The sequence below is a fragment of the Sus scrofa genome, chromosome 4 (genome assembly GCF_054392235.1).
Source record: "Sus scrofa isolate SSC_HxYL_T2T_F1_AM1 chromosome 4, Sscrofa_HxYL_maternal_Yorkshire_Landrace_v2.0, whole genome shotgun sequence".
NCBI classification, from domain to species: Eukaryota; Metazoa; Chordata; class Mammalia; order Artiodactyla; family Suidae; genus Sus; species Sus scrofa.
The window spans coordinates 118,140,107-118,165,610 of NC_139386.1; the positions used below are offsets into that span (position 1 = coordinate 118,140,107).

The 25,504-nt window shown below is 37.5% G+C and overlaps 1 protein-coding gene across 5 annotated transcripts in view; it reads left to right on the forward strand.

Moving 5' to 3' along the window:
* The window catches only part of LOC106510209 (uncharacterized), a 561,578-nt gene that overhangs the window by 161,572 nt on the left and 374,502 nt on the right, over positions 1-25,504 (forward strand). For all 5 annotated transcript variants that reach the window (XR_014844618.1, XR_014844619.1, XR_014844620.1 and 2 more), the window contains one exon: positions 2,119-2,226. Coding sequence is in view for 1 of the 5 variants with exons in the window: in XM_085023822.1 (XP_084879948.1) it covers positions 2,119-2,226 (108 nt within the window). In the remaining 4 variants the exon portion in view is untranslated. The remainder of the gene's footprint in view (positions 1-2,118; positions 2,227-25,504) is intronic.

Below are 25,504 nucleotides of genomic sequence, written 5' to 3' on the forward strand. Positions count from 1 at the left end.
ACAGTCCCCACGCTGGGAGACAGAAGTGTCACTGATTTATGTGCTAAGCAGTGTTCCATCAGGCAGTGGGATATTTCAGGGCAGCCAGCCAGGAATGAGAGAGCCAAGGAAAACATGGAGACACAAATTAGGGGCAGAGAATAAATATACTGATTATGGGATGTTCCCAGAGGCCAGTGGTCAAACAAACAGGGAACATTGCATTAGAAGTGAAAATTCAGCAATTAGTCACTTTTTTCTCTCTCTGCCTACAAGCCCACTCTCACGATGCACACTTGACTGATAAGTTATAATTTTCTCTAATGTGTTTGCCTAAGTCCTTCTTTACCTCCAATTAATACCATCCAAACTGTTTGAGAGGAGCCTCCTCCAACCAAATTCTCTCACTTCTAATCAACAGGCTGTGAAGTGTGAACTAGAGGCATCCAGTGTGCCAAGCGTTGCCCTATTCAGAAACAGATGTAGCATCCTTACGTCAATATTTTGGGGAAAATAGACAAGTATATCAGCCATAGAGGCTATGAAATGAAGGGTATGATCAAGGCTGGTACATGTTTTTGTAAGAGGATGGTGAAAGGGCCAAAACTGCACGTCAGGTGGGGACAGCATCAGGTGTGAGTGTGAGCAGAGGTTAGCTGGGAGGGAGATGGAGGGAGGAACTCCGCCCATTTCTCTTTGAAACACAAAGAGAAAGAGACAGCGTAACAGCCCACAGAACCGCACACTGGGAAATGAGGGATGGCAGGTATTAAGCTCTTATCCTCTTCCCTCTCTCTTTAGTATCTCACCCAGCTTTATTTCTCCTTTTCTGGGTTACTGATTTTCCATCAATTTCTTTCCAACCATTTTGTTTTTGATGTTGTCACCTACATCTGGGGCCCTCCTGCCTCTCTCTGTTCTTTGACTGCACACCACTTCCCTGGCATCCCGTCCATGTAGGATTTAACTGAGGAGTCTGCCTGAGGTCTGCTCTGCCCTGCTTTGGGGGACTATCTCACCCACTTTTATGATTCCAGGGAGCATGGGGTGTTGATTTGCAAATCTCTGCCATTAGATCTGAGCATTTCCAAGCTCAGCATGTGAGCTGCCTCCTGGTTATATCCAACAAGGTGTTCTATATGCACTTGAGCTCTAATAGAAATTTATTTCAACCCTCCTTCCCACAATAAAGTCTGTTCTGCTTCCTGTATTCTTAATTTGCATCGGCAACATCCTTATTTCAATAGCTCTAATCTAGAAACCTCTGGGCCATTCTCAAATCCTCTGTCTCACTGCCACCACATCACTCACTAAAATCTTTTCCAGATGATCCAGCCCAGTTTTCAATGACTAATAACTTAAATTAGACTTTTGTCTCCTTCCTGCTGGCATTTTTGTAGTAACTTTCTAAAATGAACTTCCTGACATCAGCCTTTTTCTCACTGTTTCTGGAATGATCTACCTTGCCCTCAAAACACTAACACCAAGATCGACAACAGCAAACTTAATCTTGTTTCTCCAGCAGCATGAAATAAAACTGTCTCACCAAGTATTCATCTACAATTTTCTTTCAGTCCCTGATTACAGCAAAGAGAACAAGCATACTTGATGGTTGCATGACTTTGTTTGTGTAACACTTGATAATCACCCTTATTTTTAGAGAAAGGATGAACAGCTCTCAGGGACAAAACTTTCACAGGTAAATGTATGTGGCTGGAATTAGCAAGATTTATTTTGTGTTTTTGTAATTATTTTAGGGCTTTCCAAAACCAGGACTCCTTTTCCCTTTTCTCTAGTTCTGTATCCATGTGAAAAAACTTTTAGCATGGATCTCGTTGTATGTTGCATTGTTATTTTTATAGTTACAGTATCTTTCTTATTAGCCCTTTCAGAGAATTTAAGAGAATTTTATACTTTTGATAGTAGCTGACGGTGTCCTGTATCTGTGATTTTCGGGACATTACTTGAATTGGATTTTCTCTGTGTATAATAAGAATTTTAAATGTTCATTGTTTCATGGGAATGGCTTCACACCAAATGGTTTATAGATAATTGATGAGTATTGAACTCCTCAGTTACAGCTAGTCACAGAGAAATTGTTAATTGAAACAGTGTCTTACAAATTCATTTCTTCCACAGGATATATTCAGCCCTTGTACTGCACGGTGCTGTCCACAGAGGTAAATTACAACCTTGGCGGATGTGGATCCTGCCCTCTCTCAGCATGTGAGGTGGAGGTGGACTCAGGTAAGGGACCTGCCCTTGTCTTAAAGTGCTGGATTGGGAAAGTTCGAGGTGCAATGGGAACAAAGGAAAAGTGACAACTAGTCCGAACCCAGGGAAGAAGAAATGTCCCCAGGGGAAAATGACATCAACCCTGGGGCATACAAGATAGACAGAAGCCGTAAATGTGAAGTGTGGATTCAGATGGGACACCACAGTGTTCCAGACAGAATGAACAACTGGTATCATGAGTGACGTGGAGCTGGGAGAGCCCTGGAAACTATTGAGTTTGGTGAGGAAGAGGGAAATGGGAAAGGGACAGCAAGGGATGAGGTTTAAGAAGGAAATGGGGTAAATTTACAATGTATGCCAGTAAGTTTGATTTTTCTTTGGAGGGAAATGAAGAATCTCTGATGGATTTTAAGCACTGAACTGTTAGACCTACGTTTAGGAACATGGAATAAATAATGAGAGGCAACTTGTTTATGGAGATCTGTCAAAAAGGCTAAGAGGTGGAGTTCCCGTCGTGGTGCAGTGGTTAACGAATCTGACTAGGAACCATGAGGTTGCGGGTTCGGTCCCTGCCCTTGCTCAGTGGGTTAAGGATCTGGCGTTGCCGTGAGCTGCGGTGTAGCTTGCAGATGCGGGTCGGATCCCGCGTTGCTGTGGCTCTGGCATAGGCCGGAGGCTACAGCTCCGATTGGACCCCTAGCCTGGGAACCTCCATATGCTGCGAGAGCGGCCTGAGAAATGGCAAAAAGACAAAAAATAAATAAATAAAAATAAATAAAAAAAGGCTAAGAGGTAATGGTGGTTAGCATGTTGATTCTAGGGATTTCTGACCTGCAGGATTGTAAAAGAATAAATTTGTGTTGTTTCAAGATACTGTATTGGTGAACAATAACACAGACATGGTGCGTTTTAAAGTCTGTGGGCAGTCACGTCAGAGGTCTGGCAGGCAAAGGGACTGTGGGTCTGATGCTAAAGGGAGATGATGGTGATGGAGGCTGGAGAGTCACCGACCTTGAGCCGGCACTGGGAGCGGCGAGGTTGGATGAGAACATCCACGGCCATGTGGCATGGTGGAAAGAGAGGAGTTCCTCAAAGGGAAGCCAGGGGAACTCCGACCTTTGAGAACGGTCAGCAACAGAATTTCAATTGATCATTAGCCCTCAGAGTAGAAGAAAGTTAACGAGAGTGAAGGGCCAGGAAAAACTGAGGAAAAATAATAATTAACTGCATGGGTTTGGTTCATAGTGCCAGATGCTGCTGAGGGCAATTAACTGTTTTAAAACAATTATAAATAATGGAAGTATTAAAAAGTGATGATTAAATGTGAAGGAATCACTAGGGGGAGGTTAAAAATGGAACCAAGAGAAAAATGCATTGAATTCCAAGTTCCTTAGAAGAAAGAAAAGCACTCTCCCCAAGGGCAGTTGAAGGAGAAACAGCCTCCCCAAGGCAGGAGGAGACCCTGGTTTTCTCTGGGATGGGAGAAGATGTGGGTACAGTAGCAAAGTGGAATACAGAACAATGCCTTAGAAGTGGAGGAAAAATAATTCCTTGCTCTGGTCTCATTTTTTAAAATACATGTTATGATGGCTACTGATTATATGAAGTTTGGTGCATGTAACAATGAGTAAGTGATTTATGGTGGTTTGTAATTTAAGCATTCAAGGAAAAACATGTTAATTTATTAGGAAAGAAAACTGACGGAATAGATGAGAGTGAAAGTCTCAGGACAGTAACACATCTTAAATTACTTAACTGGACTCTAGATGGGGTTAACAATGCCATAAAAAATTGTTAATACAAGAAAACAAAACAAAACAAAAAACCAGCTCTGCACTCATCATAAAATTCAAAAAAACTTAAATAAGCATATAATTCTGCGTGACCTAGTAAATGATGAGAGGATTTAGTTTGACATTGATGAAAAAGGTAAGATGAAGTTTTAGAAAATCGAGAGTATTCAGTTTATCCAAATTCTTACCAAATGTATATCCTTCATCTACTATTAGCCAGTAACTGCTCAATAGGGAAGAGTAAAATATTGGAGAATAGAGCATATGAGTACTGCAGTATTTATTATTTAGGTCCCACTGAAACCATGATTGACTGTGTAACAACATCCTCACCACATCCTTATCTTGGTAATGCAAATTGCTAGAGTTGCTTTAAATGATGGGATGGCTTTTTTATTGAGCCATAAACCAAAAGAAATTATGCTACAAGAACAGAAAGAAACACACACACACACACACACACACACACACACACACACAGATTACTTTAAAGATAGTCAGGTAAGCACATGGCTGTAGTACAGGCAATTTGACTTATTTCAGTAAGTTAAGAGAACATCTATCTGTCTTTTTATCAATTTATTTATCTGGATTACAGAGATAAAGATATGATAGAGTGGTATAAATTGGTATCACCAAAGTTTCCCTTATAAGACTAACCATTTGTAAATACTTTGTTTGCTCTATCCACATGTATAGGTATTATCTAAATGATAGACTAATCTGTGAAATATACTGTCAAGCATCAGGGATTAAATTGGTTTGTTCTGTAATTCTAGCGTAGTGCACATAGGAGACACATTATGGAAGTGTTTGGAAGTGTTTAGGGAGGTGAATGACAATGGGAGGGTCTTGGCAGTTTGCTCTTGAAAGCACTGAAGCAAAGCTAAAGGGAAGATTCTGATGCTCTCTAGCATAAAAAAAAATAATAATCAAAAGTTGAAATTTTTTTCCCCTGACAAAGGAGGCATCCTTCCTGAAATAATTATAGATTGAAGGGAATTAAAAGTGTTATCTTGATGACCAACAATGATGAGAAGATACAATGCAGGAATTCAGTTAGTTTTATTTTATTTATTTATTTATTTTTGTCTTTTTGCTGTTTCTTGGGCCGCTCCCGTGGCATATGGAGGTTCCCAGGCTAGGGGTTGAATCGGAGCTGTAGCCTCCGGCCTATGCCAGAGCCACAGCAATGCAGGATCCGAGCCGCGTCTGCAACCTACACCACAGCTCACGGCAACGCCGGATCGTCAACCCACTGAGCAAGGGCAGGGACCGAACCCGCAACCTCATGGTTCCTAGTCAGATTCGTTAACCACTGCGCCACGATGGGAACTCCCAGTTAGTTTTAAAAACTGGATTAAAGCTCGTGATCCAAATGAGAAGTAACAACAACTATAAATCACCTTAAAATTATATGTATATGTACACACATATATATATGTCAGTATAAACATGCATTTTTACATATACAAACACATTTCTCTAGAAGGCGATCATGTCTTTTCATTCTTTGGAGATACTGTAAATATACCAGAGCCCCTTATTGTAGAATCAGAACACTTAAAATAGAATTTTTATCCTTGATTTACAAATTCTCCCCACAAAAATCATTCAAATAAAATAAACCTAATAATGCAGGCCATCCTGGAATGTTATTTAGCCAAAGCCACAAATCGGAAATTTATTTTGTCAATTTTTGTGGAGTGACTTTGCTGACAGTTTCTTCTAGACTTAGACATTGTCAAGAGCAAAAGCTTCCTTCAGCATTAGCTTGACTGTGCCACCAATGGCCTTTCCGCCTAGGAAGCCAGAATGAGTAAGGGCAAGATTGCTAGGAGTGCTAGCTTTGTCATCAAATGTGGCCTTGAAAACATGACTCAAAAAGTAATTCTTATCCTTGGGAAATAATGACCACTCCACCTGACTGGGCTAATGCCTGGAAGGAAGGCTTCAGATAATGAGCTCAGCTAGAGGAATATCTGCCTAGCTCATGTCAAGGAGCTCGCTGATGAGATGGGGGGGTGGTTAGCCCAGTTGAATGCAGGTTCTGTATTTCAAAACTAGGTCAGGCATATTGTTTCAATTTAAAATAAGAAGGAGCACTCAAGAACGGGAAATTTTCTGGGAGAAGGCTTAGAAATAGACACGACCAGACATATTCCTGATGAATTTTGCAGTACTTTTGAAGGTGGCCTGCTTTGACCTCTATTAACAATAGCCACACAAAGATACACATGGATGTTTTAGAATCTGCTCTTTCCTACTCATCCTGATGTTGCTTTTTGTTTTGGGAATATGATAACTGTTAGGGTCTGGGAGACATAAGAACTGGGATATGTACTTGTGTTCTATTTTAGCAAATGTTAAAGAGTGAATAATATAATGGGAGAGACATATTTAAGACTGCTACGTTCCCTTACTTCACCTCCCCACTTTATAGTGTGTTCGGATTTATTCCTAATTATTTGAATGCAAACCTTGCTTAATCGGAATTCTTCCTTCTATGTTTTTCTTACACTAAATTTACCACACTCTTTCCATTTAAATGATCTTTCATCTATCTGAGCCTAAAATATGAATATTTTTCTTATGTGTGAGAAGTTATTACCCCGAAGATTAATTAGGATGGCCATCTTTAGCTTTCCTAAATGAATTTAGAAAAAAAGAAAACCCATAACTACATATACAAATTTGGAAAGAGTTCAACTTAAAGTGAAAGGTCTTATGGAAATGATGTCATTAAAAGGAAGCATGGCTTAGAAATAGATTCTTGCATAAATCTGTCTTTTTGGTAATGGTACTTTTACATGCATTCTATAATAACGTCTTTTTCTTTTCCTATAACATTCATTAAGATTTGTTTTAAAAAATATTCCCAGTCTCTAAACTCATTTGTTAAGAATAACACATTAATTTGCCAGTGCTTGCATTAACTCTTATGATTCCATTGCTCAACAGCCAAAAGCCTTGTTAGGTTTGAGAAGTTTTAGGTCTTTGTCAGTGTTTTTATGGTACTGTATGCAGCATTCTATGTAACATGAATGTGCTGGACACTGAAATCTTTTTTTTTTTTTTTTTTTTTTTTTTTGTCTTTTTAGGGCTACACCACGGCATATGGAGGTCCTAGGCTAGAGATTGAATCGGAGCTGTAGCTGCTGGCCTACACCAGAGCCACAGCCATGCCAAATCTGAGCTGCATCTGTGACCCACACCACAGTTCACGGCAATGCTGGATCTTTAACCCACTAGGTGAGCCCAGGGATTGAACCGGTGTCCTCATGGAGACTAGTCAGATTCATTTCTACTGAGTCACAACAGGAACTCTTTTTTTTGAGGGGGAGGTACTGAAAATGTACCTTAAAAATTGGGATGGGGCTACAAAATTGAGAAAACTGGGAGTTCCCATCGTGGCGCAGTGGTTAACGAATCTGACTAGGAACCATGAGGTTGCAGGTTCGGTCCCTGCCCTTGCTCAGTGGGTTGACGATCCGGCGTTGCCGTGAGCTGTGGTGTAGGTTGCAGACGCGGCTCGGATCCTGCGTTGCTGTGGCTCTGGTGTAGGCCAGTGGCTACAGCTCCGATTCGACCCCTAGCCTGGGAACATCCATATGCCGCGGGAGCGGCCCAAAGAAATAACAAAAAGACAAAAAAAAAAAAAAAGAAAGAAAGAAAACTGGTAGAGCAATTTTTTTATCACTCAATGAATTTAGCACATCTGTAGTTGTATAATGATCATCACAATAGAATCATTTTTTAATAAAAATATGAGCTACTGTGAAATCAATGAAATAGCAATAATAATAGTAATAATAATATCTACTTTGAACATTTAGGTCAACAAAATTAGTTAAGCATTTAAAAAAAAACATGTGGGAATATAAGTCAGGATGGTTTCATTGATATGAAATTGAGCAAAGCTATTCTGACATCTTGCCTCAGTGTTGAGAACAGCAGGGCTAACTACATGCTGGATAAAACTATTTTACTATTTTCCCACAGACAGCCTTTACCAGGGCATTATCAAAGCCAACTCAACACTGTGCGGTCAAGCTTTAAACACATCATTGTGACGTGACAAAAAATTCTTTCATAACTACCAAATGTATCACAGTTTAACCACTTACCAAGTGGCTTTCTCTAGTATAATGCAATGTTAATCATATCACACAGAGAAAAGAAGTCATAGCTAGACCTATCCTTTTATTTGTCAATTGAAATACTTGGTTTGATTTAATTAGTCCCAGTTGCTTTTGACGGAAGGCTGGGGAGATCTAGAGGAAGTTGCCTGGTGCATTATTAATTCTCTGCATCTTTATTGTGGTGCCAACACTATTTATCCCATTTCGAATTCTCCATGTCCCCTTCTCTGGCAGTGACAGCTGTTATAGCTGCTATGACCATTTTTTCTTTTTTTCTTTTTCTTTCCTGACTTAAAGAGCAGCCTGCAGCTGCTGTTGTTGCCAAGGTTGAGTAAAGGATTCCTTTGCAGGGGCAGTTTAATGGTTGAGAAACTCTCCTTGTCTCCTTTGTCATCAAGGGTCTCTCCTTCAGGAAGTGATCATGTGCTGCTTGCTCAAGAAGCTGGGACGTTGATATTGTTCTTTGACTTGCCAGTCTAAGATCCTTTTCTGCCATCCCCGGTAACAGGAATGACCCATTTCCGAAGTGAAAACATCGACTACTACCTAACTCATTCAATCACGGGTTGTCACATTTGGGGAACAGTGTTTCCTTTAGAATAAGTGGGATGCCAGTATGGACTTACGCTCTGCTTTATTGCCTTCCTGCATATTTCCATGCCGTGCACATCTATACATTTAAAGAGTGTAAAAGATTATTTTTAGGTAACCATGATGGATCAAGATACTGCATGACGTTTTCATACGTAGAATAACATTTTTTCTTCGAATTCCAATAAAAATCAGTGATTTTCTTATATAAGTTGAGTTTTCATGCTTCACATATTTTTATTCTATTGACTTCCAACTCCAGATTTCTCTTTTACTGAAGCACCCTCCCCATCAATGGCAAACTGTCAACTAAGTTTACAAAACATTGCTTGTCTTCCATCACTGAATCCTGTTTGATTACATACATCATACAGAGACACCAGAACTGGGAAAAATAACCATGGAAAAATAATGTAGAAGCTGAAGTATTTTTTCTGCCTTGAGGATTAATCCAAATGAGCTAGATTAAAATGACAGCTTCTGAAACATTGCTTTTCAGAAATAATCTCTGCTACTGGATGAATTGAATTCACAGTTTTGGTAGAGTTGAACTAAAATTTTTATTTTGTCAAAATGCATGATTCAAAGTTTTGTAGTGCTTTCTTGAAATATAATCTATCCTTATTCCCAAACATATTGAAGCAGCACTCGTGGAGTTGATTTACATAATTTCTTATACCATAAATTACTATGGAACCAAGTCATTCTAATCCTCAGATGAAAGTGAGTCAACCAAGCCTCACAAGGGTTAAATCACTTGCTTTTGGAAATATACAACCTGTAAGGGGCAGAAATAGAATTTTCATCCAGATTTTTGACTACAAAGAACACATTTTTTTTTTTTTTTTTTTTTTTTTTACCGCCATACTCCAGCTTCTTTGTTCTGCTTTTAGGGCCATGTTTTTTTATGATGTTTCTTTAATTAAATGATGATGAAGGAAAATGAGTACTATGACTGGATTTTGTTGTGGTTACAGGCTTATAATTTCTTTTACATAGTTTCTTTCCCAACAATGTAATGTTTGATTCCTCATCTTTAATACTTCCACTCTAAATATTTCGAAAAAATAGATATATAAGTGCAGGAGTGAGGAGTTTGACTTCTATGCCACTTAAGGAAAAATTATGAGGTTGGAGATGATTAATTGGTAGAAGAGAAGACAAAGAAAATACATGATATTTGTTCTAAAATATGCAAGGAATATCAAGTGTAAGAAAGAGCTATATTTTATTTCTGTTGAAGAAAAAAAAGACAGGATTACAGTGTAGAAGCCACTGAAAATTGATCTGAGTTCAAATATCTATATAAATATAAAAGATGAAAGAAAGAAAGAGGGAGGAAGGGAGGAAGAGAAATTGTAGGATGTGTTCAAGAAGTATATTCATAGAAGGATTTTGTTGCTCACATTTTTTCTTTCTTTTTTTTTTTTTTTTTTGGCAAGTTACCTTGCCACATCTGAGCTCAGTAAAGTGAAGAATTAAGATACTTCTTTAGGGAGGGGAACAAGTATTGGTGAACAATCATTTGTCTGTGAGAGATTCTACGCATATTCATTGTAGAATCTTCTTTTTTTGTTATATTCATTTTATTACTAATGTTATTGACGTTTTAATGTTAGTTTTCTTCACATGCTTTGAAATTTTGGATTTCAGACTTAAGTTTTTGGTTTGTCTCTCTCTCTCTTAGAGCTTTCTTATTTTGTTGCTGCCCCACAGTGACTTTGGGGTGTCATAGATCCCATTGCTGAGCCAAAGTCCAGCCTGGCTTAAATCTTGATTAGGTTCATAAGTTTGTATTTGCCACATCTCAAGTATCAGAAAGTATTTAGTAATGAGTTTTTTTTTTTTTTATCAAAAATGTTCCCTCTTTTTCCTTCACCAGCATTGTATGAGAAAATGTAACACAAACTCTACAAAGTCAATTTTTTTTCTAGTTTTTTTAAAAATTACAGAACATGTACAGAATGTCAAATAAATACTTCTCTTCTATTTGTGACCTGCTTACAACATTAGTCCCTGCCAAGACTCTTTCTTTAGTTCTTTTCTCTCCAGTTCATCAATCCCATTCCCTTTCCTCTCCTTTTTCTTAGGCACCTTTTTCAATGGACTTATATATCTTTTCGAGACTTTTGAGTTGAAATATCCAAAAGAAAATACTTATCCTTTACAGAGTTGTTTTGTGTGTATAAATTTTTGAGTACTATTATGATATTTTTATATCTATAATAATTTTGCCTTATTAAAAATTAAATGCTATATTTTTTAAATGCTGAAGTTATAGTGTAAAATTCTAGCTCGTTACTGCTGTAAGGTATTCCAGAATATGCAATAATTACCAGCAAATCTATGTTCTATTATCTGGGGTATATATTCCTGGGAGTGGGATTAATGAGTTATATACTATATTTAACTTTTTTGGGGGCCAATTTTTGCAGATGTGAGCTTATATTTCACATTTACTTTAATTTGTTTTTCTCCTGTAAGCATTGAAATTAGTCCATTCCTATTCTTTCTCCATGTTTATATTGGATTTTGATACATTTCTTGCTATTTTTCTGGATATATATACCCACGTATATGCCAGATATTAATGTTTTTAATTTTAAATTTTGCAATTTTCTTCTCCTAGGATATAGTGCATTTACTTACATTATCTATATTGTCTTTTATTTAACACAAAATTTTACTTGATGTAGTCAAAAACATCTTTGCTGTTGTTGCTATATACCTTGTGCGGTTTTTTTAAGGTTCAATTTAAAAAGTCATTTTCTATCAAAAGGTCACAGAAATATTCTAAAATTTCTTCTATCACTTTTATTTTTTCATTTAGATTTTTAATGCACCCGTACTTTATTTTCGTAAAGATACACTGGTTATTTTTCTCTATGACAACAAAACAAAACAAAACAATATGAACTAAGCAGTTCTCAATTTCCAATTTCTCATGATGGTTTTGTTATTTTTTTCTTGATATCTTTTGAGGCTATGTTGTTAGATTTATATGAATGTATGAGTTCTATATTGTTTTGGTTCACATATCTCATGAATATCTTGAATTCTTTATCTTCTATAATATATGTACATGATACATGTGCAGACTTATATATATGAAAACATATTTTATGTTTGTAATATGTATCTTCAGATTTTTGTTTCGTTCATAACTGTGTAGCATATTTTTTTCCTTTCACTTTCTGTACCATTTTAATTTTAATCCCTTACTTATAGGTGATGTATAATACGGTACTAGTATTGTTTAATGTGATGGTTTTCTCCTTTTAATTGGCGAATTTAAAATTTATTTTAGTCATTGTTATATTCAGATCTTTTACCACGTATGATTTTGTTTCCTGTTTTTTCCTAAATATTTCTAATAGTTCTTCTACTGCTATGGAAGTAATAAATTCTAATTATATTCTTACACAGAATAGTCTCATATATATAATATTATTTTTTCATTTTGAATTGCCTAAGTTTAGCAAAGTTGAGATCTTTTTCTCAAATAAAACTTATCTGTACACTCGTTTCCTTCCAATTTTCCCCAGGCTACCCATCTTCCACTACTTCCCCCGTTTGGCTATCATCTATAATTTTAGTAATAGATTGTTTGGATTTACTTCAGTGTGTTTTGGTTGATTCATAAAATAATGCCAAATTTTCCCAAATTATCACAAATCACCCTGGAAAGCTCCTGGATTTGTTTATAGTTTTCTAAGAATGTTTTCAAGGGTGGTCTTTGTGTAAAAAATATTCTTAAGCTTTGTACTCTATAGACTGATATTTTTAAAATGAGAATTTAGCTAGATGTAATATTCAAAGTTTCTTTCCTGTAAATATTTGAATATATCACTCCATGGTCTCTTTTTCACCTAGTCCTGCTTTTGAGATATTTGCTGTCAGTCTTATTTGTCTTTCTTTTTGGCAATTACTCTTTCTGAAAAATTTTAAAAATTTCTCTGTCTCTATAGAGTTCTTACATTTTTTACTGTAACATGTCTAGGCTCCATCTAGATTGTCGAGTTATCTTTGTACTGTAGTTTTTACCTTTCTCAATCATTTAATTATTTCCTATCCTATAGGAATATTAGCTGTATTGGCTGATAATGTGTAATCAGGTTGAAAAGCTAAAATCAAGCCCTAGCTTACACACCTTCTGGTGGATTTAGAATGTGGGGGTCTGAAGTAGGTGCAAAGTAAGGCAAAGGGCTCTTGATTGACCACTTTATAGTTTTTGCTTATTTATCCCCAGGAATTATATTCTCCAACAATTTTATTTTTAAGGTATAAATACTAATCCTTCATTTGTGGAGGGAGTGAAGGGCAGAGCAAAAGGAATGCTCAGGGACTTGCTACATTGCTTAAGTTATCAGTTTACTCTCCATTCCAGCTGTGATTTTTATGTCACATCTATGAGAATATTTGGCTAGTGTCAAATGTTTTAAACACTTTCTAGTCATGGCAGTGTGGGAAGAGAACACAGAGATCCACTGAGGACAGTATGTAGGGAGGCAAAAGAAAATAACCAAAATGTCCACAGTCCATTCTTCTTCTGAGTTGTTGGACCTTCTTCTGTTCCAGGAGACTTCAGTACAATCCATCTAACATACGCGCACGTGGACACACACACACACACACACACACACAAATATCTTTTCTTAATATTTCTCACAATTTAAAATTTTGATTTTATCAATTTAATCAATTTCCATCAATCTCTAATACCTTCAAAGTTGAAGAATGAGGGAACTCAAGAATTAATGGAGTTCCCTTCGTGGCTCAGTGGCTAACGAATCCGACTAGGAACCATGAGGTTGTGGGTTCGATCCCTGGCCTTGCTCAGTGGGTTAAGGATCCAGTGTTGCCATGAGCTGTGGTGTAGGTCGTAGACGCAGCTCGGATCCCGTGTTGCTGTGGCTCTGGTGTAGGCTGGTGGCTACAGCTCCGATTCGACCCCTAACCTGGGAACCTCCATATGCCGTAGAAGCGGCCCTAGAAATGGCAAAAAAACAAACAAACAAAAAAAAAAAGAATTTATTATTTTGCCAGGAGCTAAAATTGTGCCACTTCAGTCTAGCATGTTATTATATGTTGAGAAAGTCCTCTGGGAGCCAAGAGGTCTTAGAGGTTTTATAATGATGGTTGTTTCATGAATTTCTTATTTTTCAATATAGTTACAATTAACTTAAGCAAACCAAATATATGAAAATTGTGATTTATGCACCAGTTAAATTAGTAATTATTTGTCTTGCAAAACAATTTGCCATGAAATTTCTCTAAATAGAAAACTTCCCTAGTATATTTAAATGTGATATGATTCATAAATTTCAGCTTATACCTATTTGGGGGGAATACAGGTATTCGAATATTCAATGGGAAGCTTAGATTCTTAACCAGACAGCCACTGACTCAATGAATGATTTATTCCTTCATTCCCTTCTTCTTCTCCTCTTCCTTCCTTTTCTTCTTTTTTTACTTTCGTCTTTCATCCAGTCGACCGCTTGTATATTTGGTCCAGGTAGGAGCTACTGTGTCAGTGCCCAACCAACCCTTCTAAGCTCTGCTTTGTGATGCTGGTGCTGTATTTCTTCTGCCTACCATATTTCTTCTCTGCCAGCTTGTAGCTGGCTCTGAGTTATATTAAGATAATAGGGGATTCAAGAGGGAGACTAGAGAGCTGGAGAAGAGACATTTTCCTCCACCTCCTCAGAGATCTGGATCCAGTAGCCCTTCTTCTCTTCCGCTAAGCTTGGGGATGCATCAGCCAAGCATATCTATCTTTAGAGGTCTGAGTGTCAACTGTGTGAGTTCATTAGATTTAAGTGTAAATCATTCCAACCTCTTCCTTTTGGAAGATAACTACCTTTGCAAATACCATGTTTACTTTCTACACTTTCAATCCTTCAGCACAACACAGCTAAAATAATGGATGTAATTTATATCTCCAGGCTTTAGATGGACAAATACAATATTCAACATATTTTTTCTTTTTAATATTTGCAATGTGCCCGACATTGTACTGGTCATATTATTGATGGACATGAAGTCCTTCATGTTCTTTGCATTAAGGTTTTTAGAAAATATTAATTTCATGTTCCAAATTAATTTTTTTTTTGTCTTTTTGTCTTTTTGTCTTTTCTAGGGCCGCACCCGTGGCACATGGAGGTTCCCAGTCTAGGGGTCTAATTGGAGCTGTAGCCGCCAGCCTACACCACAGCCACAGCAACGTGGGATCTGAGCCGCATCTGTGACCTACACCACAGCTCACGACACCGCTGGATCCCCAACCCACTGAGCAAGACCAGGGATCAAACCCTCGACCTCATGGTTCCTAGTTGGATTCATTTCCACTGCACCATGACGGGAACTCCCAAAATTAATTCTTTGTTTTGAATTTTTGTGTATGTGAGGAAAGGTTATATGAGGCAATGAATGTGATCATACAGTGGAAATAGGATCACTTGACATAGACATCATGATCTACAGATTTTAAAGTGCCTGCATGTGTTATCACGATATGTGAAAGTTTAGGGAAACCGTTATCCACATATTAGGGATGAAAAACTTGAAGTTCAGAGATGTTTTCTTCAAATGTTCTCTTTTGAACCCTATAAATACTTTTTCATTGTAAAAAATCATTTAGCTTCCATATGACCCCACAATCCCACTCTTGGGCATCTATCCGGACAAAACCCTACTTAAAAGAGACACATGCACCGCATGTTCATTGCAGCACTATTCACAATAGCCAGGACATGGAAACAACCTAAATGTCCATCGACAGATGATTGGATTCGGAAGATGTGGTATATATACACAATGGAATACTACTCAGCCATAAAAAAGAATGACATAATGCCATTTGCAGCAACATGGATGGAGCTAGAGAATCTCATACTGAGTGAAATGAGCCAGAAAGACAAAGACAAATACCATATGATATCACTTATAACTGGAATCTAAAATCCAGCACAAATGAACATCTCCTCAGAAAAGAAAATCATGGACTTGGAGAAGAGACTTGTGGCTGCCTGATGGGAGGGAGAAGGAGTGGGAGGGATCGGGAGCTTGGGCTTATCAGACACAACTTAGAATAGATTTACAAGGAGATCCTGCTGAATAGCATTGAGAACTATGTCTAGATACTCATGTTGCAACAGAAGAAAGGGTGGGGGAAAAAATGTAATTGTAATGTATACATGTAAGGATAACCTGACCCCCTTGCTGTACAGTGGGAAAATAAAAAAAAATATTAAAAAAAAGAGAAAATAAAAACTTATTCTGTTAGAAAAAAAAAATCATTTAACTCTTATTTTTTTAAATGGTTTTTATTTTTTGCTTTTTAGGGCTGCACCTGTGACATATGGAAGTTCCCAGCCTAGAGGTTGAAATAGAGCCACAACTGCTGGCCTATGCCACAGTCACAGCAACTCGAGACCCAAGCTGAGTCTGACCTGCACCACAGCTCACAGCCGCACCGGATCCTTAACCCACTGAGCGAGTCCAGGGATTGAACCCGCATCCTCATGGATGCTAGTTGGGTTCATTAACCACTGAGCCATGAAGGGAGTGCCCTCATTTAATTTTTAAAATGTAAAAATAATATGAGACTAAAATCACATACATTGTCAAACTCCAGAATTTTTGGTTTTTCTGCAATATGGGGAAGTGGAAGTCCTACATTTTATAAATATATATGTGTGTGTGTGTGTGTGTGTGTAGTAAATGTATATATATAAACACATTTTGTGACAGGAGATTGAGATAATTTTGTTGAGCCAAAGATGTGTGTGTGTCTGTGTGTGTCTGTGTATGTGTGTGTGTGCGGTAAGAAAAGGAGACCTGGGGAGAAAAAAAGGCAAATTCCAGCTCTGAAAAAATACCAGTCTTGAATTCTAGGACGAGGCCGTGATCTCTTCTGTCTTCCACTGAGGACTCATTCTCTAATCCTCCTGCCGTGCTAATATCTTGGATTTTCTTATAACACAAAAATATAAAATTTGACAGTCACTTACTGCCCAGAAAAATTTCTCCTTTCTAGGCTCACACCCAAAAAGTTATTTTGGTTGTGTGTGGGTGTGAAAAAAATCTCAAGTGTTAAAAAAAATAAAGCAAAAATTTTCCCCAAAATTATTTGGTGAAATTGATGCTCCAGAGTGATACAACAGATTTCTATCTCTGGCTATCACTTTCCCCTGATATATGGCTGCACACTTCTTGGTGGGGCCCCAGATTACAAATTACAGCCTTAAAGCATTTTCCAAAATCAGAGTTCAGAAACATTGCAATAAGCTGTATTGCTCTTTTATTCTCAAAAATATATCCCAAAGAGATACTTTAGAGTGTTATTTGGGAGAAGTGAAGTAGGCAAAAGTCTTCAGCCGGCTCCTAGTACTAGATTTCCTTTTTGTTTTTCTTTTTTCTATTTAGGGCCACACTGGGGGTCCAATCAGAGGGCCTACACCACAGCCACAGTAAATGCTGGATCTGAGCCGCTTGTGACCTACACTGCAGCTCATGGGAATGCCGGATCCTTAAGACACGGAACCAGGACAGGGATAGAAGGGGTAGAATCCACGTCCTCATGGACGTTATGCTGGGTTCTTAACCTGCTGAGCCACAGCATGAACTCCTGCTTTCCTTTTTAAGCCGTTTTTTGATTGTGGAAATTCTTCCTTTCAGAACTGGGTATCACTCAGATATGCTGAAGTGTTTTCTGTAGTGACCGAGAGTGTTAGGGCCACCCGGGGCATTAGAGAGCACTCAGGGCATGTCTGAAACACTTCACCTTATGCTTACTCTTATAAAGGCAGTTTTTAAAATGACAGTGGCTAAATATGGAGGATTAAGAGGGAGAGAGGCTGAGCCCTCCTTAAACTTCCTTTGTCTCAGATTATGTTTCTCAAGCAATTTCTCTTTTGAATTGGTCAAACGATTTTCAGTATTCTATCTGAAGCTGGCTTTTTACCTTTCTAACCCCCTATGCTGTGTTGAATATTTGACCTACTTTATTGTTTAAGACGGAATCTGTTTTCAAAGTAGGACATTACTTTGACATAAATTACGGCATGTTAGAGTGCTTAATCTTCTCAGTCTGATTTTATTGCTGTCCTGTATAAATAACACATAATAATTCTGTTTTATTAATATAGTGATCCGTCTTTATTACCCATGCTTGCTAATGAAGATTGAAAATGATGGTCCTTAACTATAAAATAGAAGTGTTTAGACAACTTTCAGAAAGTATTCAAGTATTAGAATGAGCTTTCATTTATTGGATATATTTACACATAGATTTCTGAATCCCCTTTGATATTTTTGTTATGTGAAGAAGATTATGGTCATTTGTATGCTCAGATATGCTCAGAAATAAAGTATGCATTTATAAGGCTAAATAATCAATCAACACATATTAATTTCCGGGAAAGAGTGTAAACTATTAGGATTAGATTCATTCTATTTCATGGGTCAAGAAAACTTCAAACTAAACCATTGAGCCCAGAGAGTAATCAAGAGTTTGAATAGATCTCTTAAGATCAGCAGCTGAAAGAGAGAAATCAAGAAAATATGTGTGAAAGCTTTCCTCCTTCACCCATTACCACTTAACTTCTTATTCTCTACTTCACAGTCACAGTGAACTACTTAAAGTTCCTATGATGTATCACATTTTCTTTTACCTTCTATTTTTTGCACTTGCCTTGCCTTTGGATATTGTCTGATGACTGCCTTCTTCTAAATACCACCAGCGCCATGAGCCCATCATCGTAACTTGTTTATAGGGAGCTCTTTCACATCTCGGCTTGAATGCCGTTTCCTCTGGAAAGTCTTTCTAGTTCCCAAGACTAAGATAGGTTTCCTTCCCATGTGCTCCTATTATGTCCTCATCTTGTCGCTATTGTAAGGTTTACCAGTACATTGGTTATATGTTTGTTGACTTGCTTGGATTCTCCATTATAATGTAGGCTTCTTGAAGGCAGCAAGGGATGGAGCTTTATTCTGGGTTGTATCCTTAGTACTTATCATAGTGAGTAGATGTTGAATACTTATTCTTTGATTTTATTGACACTAGCAGCTGGGAAAGGCATGCAGTAAATCCAAAATACAGAGTCCATGAGCTGATATATCATGGTGGCTTTATAGTGGTTAAATGTTCAGACTGTGTAGCCCAATTGCCTGAGTTTAATTTTCAGCTCTGCTACATACTTGGTCTGTGGCCTTAGGGCAAGTTATTTAACCCTCAGTGCCTTAATCCTTCACCTGTAAAATAAGGAGTGTAAAAGGATCTAGCTCATAAATTTCCATCTGATTGAAAGGCATTAATATGTGTATAGACGTCTTACTAGAACAAGTGAGTTTAAGGTCAGATTATCAAACAAGGGATTGGTGATATTGTAGTTAAAAAGGGTTGAAGAGTCTGAGAGTCTGAGGTTCCAGACCATAATTTACAGGGTGTGGGAGATGATCTGATGGCCTGGCTAAAGTCTGTCTTTTCTTCCTGCTCTGTCTTGCATTGAAGGACATCGAGTTTCATTATTTATAGGGATAACAGTATTTATCATAAACTTGTGCTTCAGCTTTCAGAATCAGAGCCACTTCATTGGCTTTGTAAAAACATAGATGCCAAGGCCTTGCCATAGAAGCCTCAGGAGAGGCCTGAAGATCTGTTTTTATTTTATTTTATTTTATTTTTTTTGTCTTTTTTTTTTTTTTTTTTTTTTTTTTGTCTTTTTGCCATTTCTTGGGCCGCTCCTGCAGCATATGGAGGTTCCCAGGCTAGGGGTCGAATCGGAGCTGTAGCCACTGGCCTACACCAGAGCCACAGCAACACCGGATCCGAGCCGATCCACAGCTCACGGCAACACCGGATTCTTAACCCACTGAGCAAGGCCAGGAACCGAACCCGCAACCTCATGGTTCCTAGTCAGATTCGTTAACCACTGAGCCACGACGGGAACTCCATGAAGACCTGTTTTTAAACCCATCCTCGATGATCATGATGCTTGAAGTTTGAGAACTGCACTTTGAGGTTCATTTCTCTGGATATATTTCCAGAAACAAAGGTGGGCAAGTGAGATTTGAAAAAGACTCCCTGCTGATTTAGAAATGCTTTTCAACACCCTACTTCTCTCATTCATAATATGTATAACTTTTATAACACTGCTCACTTTATTCTGAGTTTTGATACCTGCAAAATATAAGACATAATCATTGTCCTCAAGCAGCTTATCCTATAGATAGTTGAGAAATGAGTGTCAAACACATTAAGCAATTGCATTATTTTTGATATTGATTTTATGTGTAATGTAAAAGAGAACGCTAGGTAGGCTGGAATAATTTGGGAAGATTTGGGCAAGGGAATTAGCCATGTAACACAAGTAGGAATAGGGTAGCCAGAGATGGGTAGGGAGGAGACGCGAGAGGCAGGGCTAAGAATTGTGAGTAAAGGAACAAGGATGGGCTTGAGGGTGGAAACTTTAGAGAAACGTAAAGTGCCATGACTCAGAACCTTCATGTTAAAAAAGTAAAAAATAGTAGGGGTCAAGACCACAGCATTATCTTGAGGGCTCCTCCATAATCTTAAAAAAAAAAAAAAAACACACACACACACAAAGAAAAATCAAGATTTGATTGACTAGATTATAGAGAATCAATGGAAAGCCTTTCTTTAGGAACAGAAAAAAACACAAAAACCTGGAATCTAGTCAGATTACGTCAATTTAGTAAACCACTACTACCTCTCATATAAATATAGTGTGATTCCCTGAAGTATGTCAAAACAAGAGGCATTAGTAATTGTATAAAAATAAACAACCTAAATCAGTGCAAATTACAAGAGACAATTGCTAGTAGAATGTGGCGATGGTGACTGCTGATGAGAGGACTCTGGGCTGGTGTTTTTGAGGGATGTGTGCTTGTCCATGCGCCCACAGTGGTGGCTTCTAGACCCTCTGTGCCCTCAGTGGCAGCTCCCTTATCTGAGCCATTCTTCCTTTTTCTTGAATGATAGTAGATGCTTGCAGTTGGGTGACTCTATCAATGTGTTTCCTGCCAGTGGAATTTTGGGAGGCCAACAACCTTCTTTCATTAAGTCCAATTTCTGGCCTTTTCAGTCCAAGCTGGCCATGTTCCTGCCGGTATAACATTTTCAAAAACTTGTGGGTCTCCCCTGTATGTCAAGGTGACAGGATGATTAGACAGGGTGATTCTCCATAGACCCTTCCTGGAAACTCTGTCACTATGTCTGGCTTCTCTTGGGATGACGCATTAGATCCATGAATCACACACCTAATCTCTTTAACCAAAGTTTGCACAGGCATGCCCTTAGCCTCTGTCCAGAGTGTGCTTTCTCGAAAATTAATTTTGTTAATTTTAGAAACCTTTGACTCTGGATAAGCTAATAACCTCCTAAATCATCAAGTGCTAGTTCCTTTTTGCTTAATAGTTCTTTCCTCAATTTACTTCTTTCTTTTTGCATTTTGCTAAAATTAGCAAGGAGAAATGAGGTTGCACCTTCTATACTCTGCTTGGAAATATTCTTAGGTAAATATCTAAATTTATCACTTACGAGTTCTACTTTACACGTAACTGTATAAAATTCAGTAAAGTCTTCTGCCACTTTATAGCAAATATCTCCTTTCCTACTGTGTTCAATAACATGTTTCTCATTTCCTTTTGAAAGCTTACCTTGTATTTTCATAAACAATCTTGTCAAAACAATCTAGACTTTTTCCTATCATTTGCCTTAAAATTCTTCTGGTTTCTATCCTACTCATTCCCCAATTCTAAAGCCACTTCCACATTTTAAAATATTTGTTATAGCAGTACCCCACTTCCTGGTGCCAAATACATTTATATATCCTTGTGAGGAAAAATAGAGAAATTGTAATGTATGCATGCACGCGTGTGTGTGTGTGAGTGTGATTTATTCCAAGGAGTTGGTTTACACCATTTTGGGGCTATCAAATCTGAAATTTATGGATTCAAGCAAGTTGGAAACTCTCAGATGGCAATGAATGTGATCATTCACTGAGACAAAGTTTCAGTCCACAGATAGAATTTCTTCTTCCTCAGAAAACCTCAGTTTTTCTCTCAAGGACTTTCAAACAATTGTATAAGCCTCACTCAAATTATGAAGGGAAATCTCCTTTACTTAAATCAACCAATAGCAGATATTAATGACATCTACAAATACTTTCACAGCAACACCTAGGTTGATAGTCAGTTGAATAACTATGTGCTATTCTCTAATCGAACTGTCTAAAACTAACCATTACAACCATTGCATAAGTTTTTCCAGCTGCCTGAAACTGTTCCCTCCAGCTATCACGTGGTGACACTTCAGGTTGCCAGATAAATATCTTGTCACATTGGGTGAACAGCTTTCTCTGGGTGCCAAACCAAGTTCACTCCCTGTTCAATGTCCCTGACTATATCTTGCATTTCTGCACATTACACTTCTTATTGCTTAGTCAATGTATGAGCCATCTGCTGGATTGCAAGCTCCATGAAGTTCCATGGCTCTATCTTATTCCTTGCATAGTTGGCTCTCAGTAAAGTCTGTTGAATGAAGGAATGAAGTGATCACAGGTTAGCCTGATTCAGACAACAGATTCTATCTGCAACTCAGGAATCTGGGGCCAGTTCTTACTATTTTAAAGGGAGCCAGAGAATTAAGAAAAGCATTTTCTTGCTTAACAATATTTGGCTTTTAAGAACATTGTATTTAGGAACTAAATAAGATAGAGTAAACTCTATTGAAAATATAAAACAAACAAGCAAAAACAAGACCAAACATGATATTAATGCTGAGTGACAGTTTTCTTTTCTATTTGGTACCTGCCCTTTACAAGGAGTATGGGAAACCACTGATGCAATAGATAGGAAACTCCAGGCTAACCAGAGTTTTAGGGTTTGACATAAAAGTCTGAAAAAAAAAATATTTTGGAAGTGTTTGGAAGAATTGGATTGATATAGGCAGGATTGATTTCCTTATTGGAACATTTACCCCCAGATGATCTTGACCAAATTATTTTCTTAAGCCTCAGTACTTTTTTGAAATTTTTCTTTCTTTTATTATAGTTGATTTATAATGTGCCAATTTCTGCTGTACAGCAACGTGACTCAGTTATATGTAAATATACATTCTTTAAAAAAAAAAATTCCATCATGGTCTTTCCAAGGAGATTGGCTATAGTTCCCTGTGGAATGCAGGAAGACCTTGTCATTTACCCATTTTAAGTGTAATGGTTTGCATCTACCAACACCAAACTCTCAGTCCATACCGCTCCCTCCCCCCTCTTTCTTGGCAACCGCTAGTCTGTTCTCTATGTCTGTGAGTATGTTTCCATTTTGTAGATAAGTTCATTTGTGCCATATTTTAGATTCCACATATAAGTAACATCATACGATATTTGTCCCTCTCTTTCTGACTTAATTCACTTAGTGTGAGAATCTCTAGTTGCATCCATGTTGCTACAAATGACATAATTTTTTTCTTTTATATGACTAAGTAGTATTCCATTGTATATGTAGACCACATCTTTGTTGTCTTTTCAACTGTCAGTGGACATTTAGGTTGTCTCCATGTCTTGGATATTGTGAATAGTGCTGCAATGAACATTGGGGTGCATGTATCTTTTTGAATTATAGTTTTGTATGGGTATATGCTCTGGAATGGGATTGCTGGATCATATGGTAGTTCTATATTTCGTTTTCTGAGGAACCTCCATGCTTTTTTCCATAATGGTTGTACCAATTTACATTACCAGCAACAGTGTAGGAGGGTTCCCATTTCTCCACACCCCATCTAGCACTTGTTATTTGTATATTTAATAATGATAGCCATTCTGACCTGTGCGAGGTGGTACTTCATTGTAGTTTTGATTTTCATTTCCCTAATAATTAACATTGTTGAGCATTTTTTCATGTGACTACTGGCCAAAAAAAGGCCTTCTTGGGTGAAATGTCTTCTTGGTCTTCTGCCCATTTTTAAGTGGGTTTTTGTTTTCTTGTTGTTGAGTTGTATGAGTTGTTTGTATATTTTGGAGATTAAGCGCTTGTCAGTTGCATGTTTGCAACTGTTTTCTCCCATTCTGTGGGTTGTCTTTTTGATTTGTTTATGGCTTCCTTTCTATGCAAAAGCTTGTAAGTTTTGTTTGGTCTCATTGCTTTATTTTTATTTCTGTTGCCTTTGGGAGACTGACATAATAAAACATTTGTACAATTTATGTAAGGGAACGTTTTGCCTATGTTCTTTTCTAGGAATTTTGTGGTGTCCTATAATATGTTTAAGTTTTTAAGCCATTTTGAGTTTATTTTTGTGCACGGTGTTAGAGTGTGTTCTAATTTCATTGATTTATGTGCAGCTGTCTAATTTTCCCAGCACCACTTGCTGAAGAGACTGTCTCTTTCCCATTGTATATTTTTGCCTCCGTTGTCAAAGACTGATTCAACTTAGGTGTCTAGGTTTATTTTTGGGCTCTCTATTCTGTCCCATTGATCCATTTGTCTGTTTTTGAACCAAAACCACATTGTTTTGTTACTGTACCTTTGCAGTATTGTCTGAAGTCTGGGAGAGTTCTGCCTCCTGGTTTGTTTTTGCCCTAGTGTTGCTTTGGCCATTCTGAGTCTTTTATGGTTCCAAATAAGTTTCTGGATTATTTGCTCTAGTTCTGTGAAAAATGTCATGTGTAAGTTGAGAAGGATCACATTAAATCTGTAGATTGCTTTGGGGAGTATTGCCATTTTAACAATATAAATTCATCCAATCTAAGAACATGGGATATCTTTCCATTTATTTTAATCTTCTTTAATTTCCTTTATTAATATTTTATTGTTCTCAGCATATAAGTTTTTTGCCTTCTTGGTCAGGTTTATTCCTGGGTATTTTTATTTATTTATTTGTGCGATTTTAAAGTGTATTTTTTTATATTCCCTTTGTGATATTTCATTGTTAGTATACAGAAATACAACTGGTTTCTGAATGTTAATCTTGTATCCTGCTACTTTGCTGAATTCATTTATTAGATTGAGTAGTTTTTGTGCTGAGTCCTTAGGGTTTTCTATATATATTATCATGTCATCTGCAAAAAGTGACAATTTTAACTCTTCCCTTTAAATTTAGATACTTTTTATTTCTTTTTATTGTCTGATTGCTGTGGCTAGGACTTCCAATATTATGTTGAATAAAAGTGATGCGAGTGGACATATTTTTCTTTCAGATTTTTTCAGGAAGCCTTTTAGCTTTTCTCCATTGGTGATTATATTGTGTAAGAGTTTGTTAAATTTGACTTTTATTATATTGAGATACATTCCCTCTAAACCCACACTTGGTAAGAGTTTTTATCATGAATGGATGTTGAATTTTGTCAAATGCTTTTTCTACATCTATTGAGATGATCATGTGATTTTTTACTTTTCCTTTGTTAATGTATTGTATCACATTGGTTGATTTGCATATGTTGAACCATTCTTGTGAACTTGAGATGAATCTCACTTGGTTGTGTGCGGGGAGCCAAGAAGATACAAGGAGCCAAGGAAGGGAGCTTGCCTGAACGGTGCATGCTGAAGGTGGACTTCTGGTCAGGATGAAAGCCTGCCTGTACAGTACAAGCCAAGGGCAGACCTCAGGTACAAGCCAAGGGCAGACCTCAGGTTACACGGCTCTCATGTTGATGTTGATGGGGAAGAATTGGGGCTTTCCTGGGAAAACAATTTCCATGTTTGTGCCAGAGAACATGCATTGTTTCTCGGGTGACCTACTCTTTC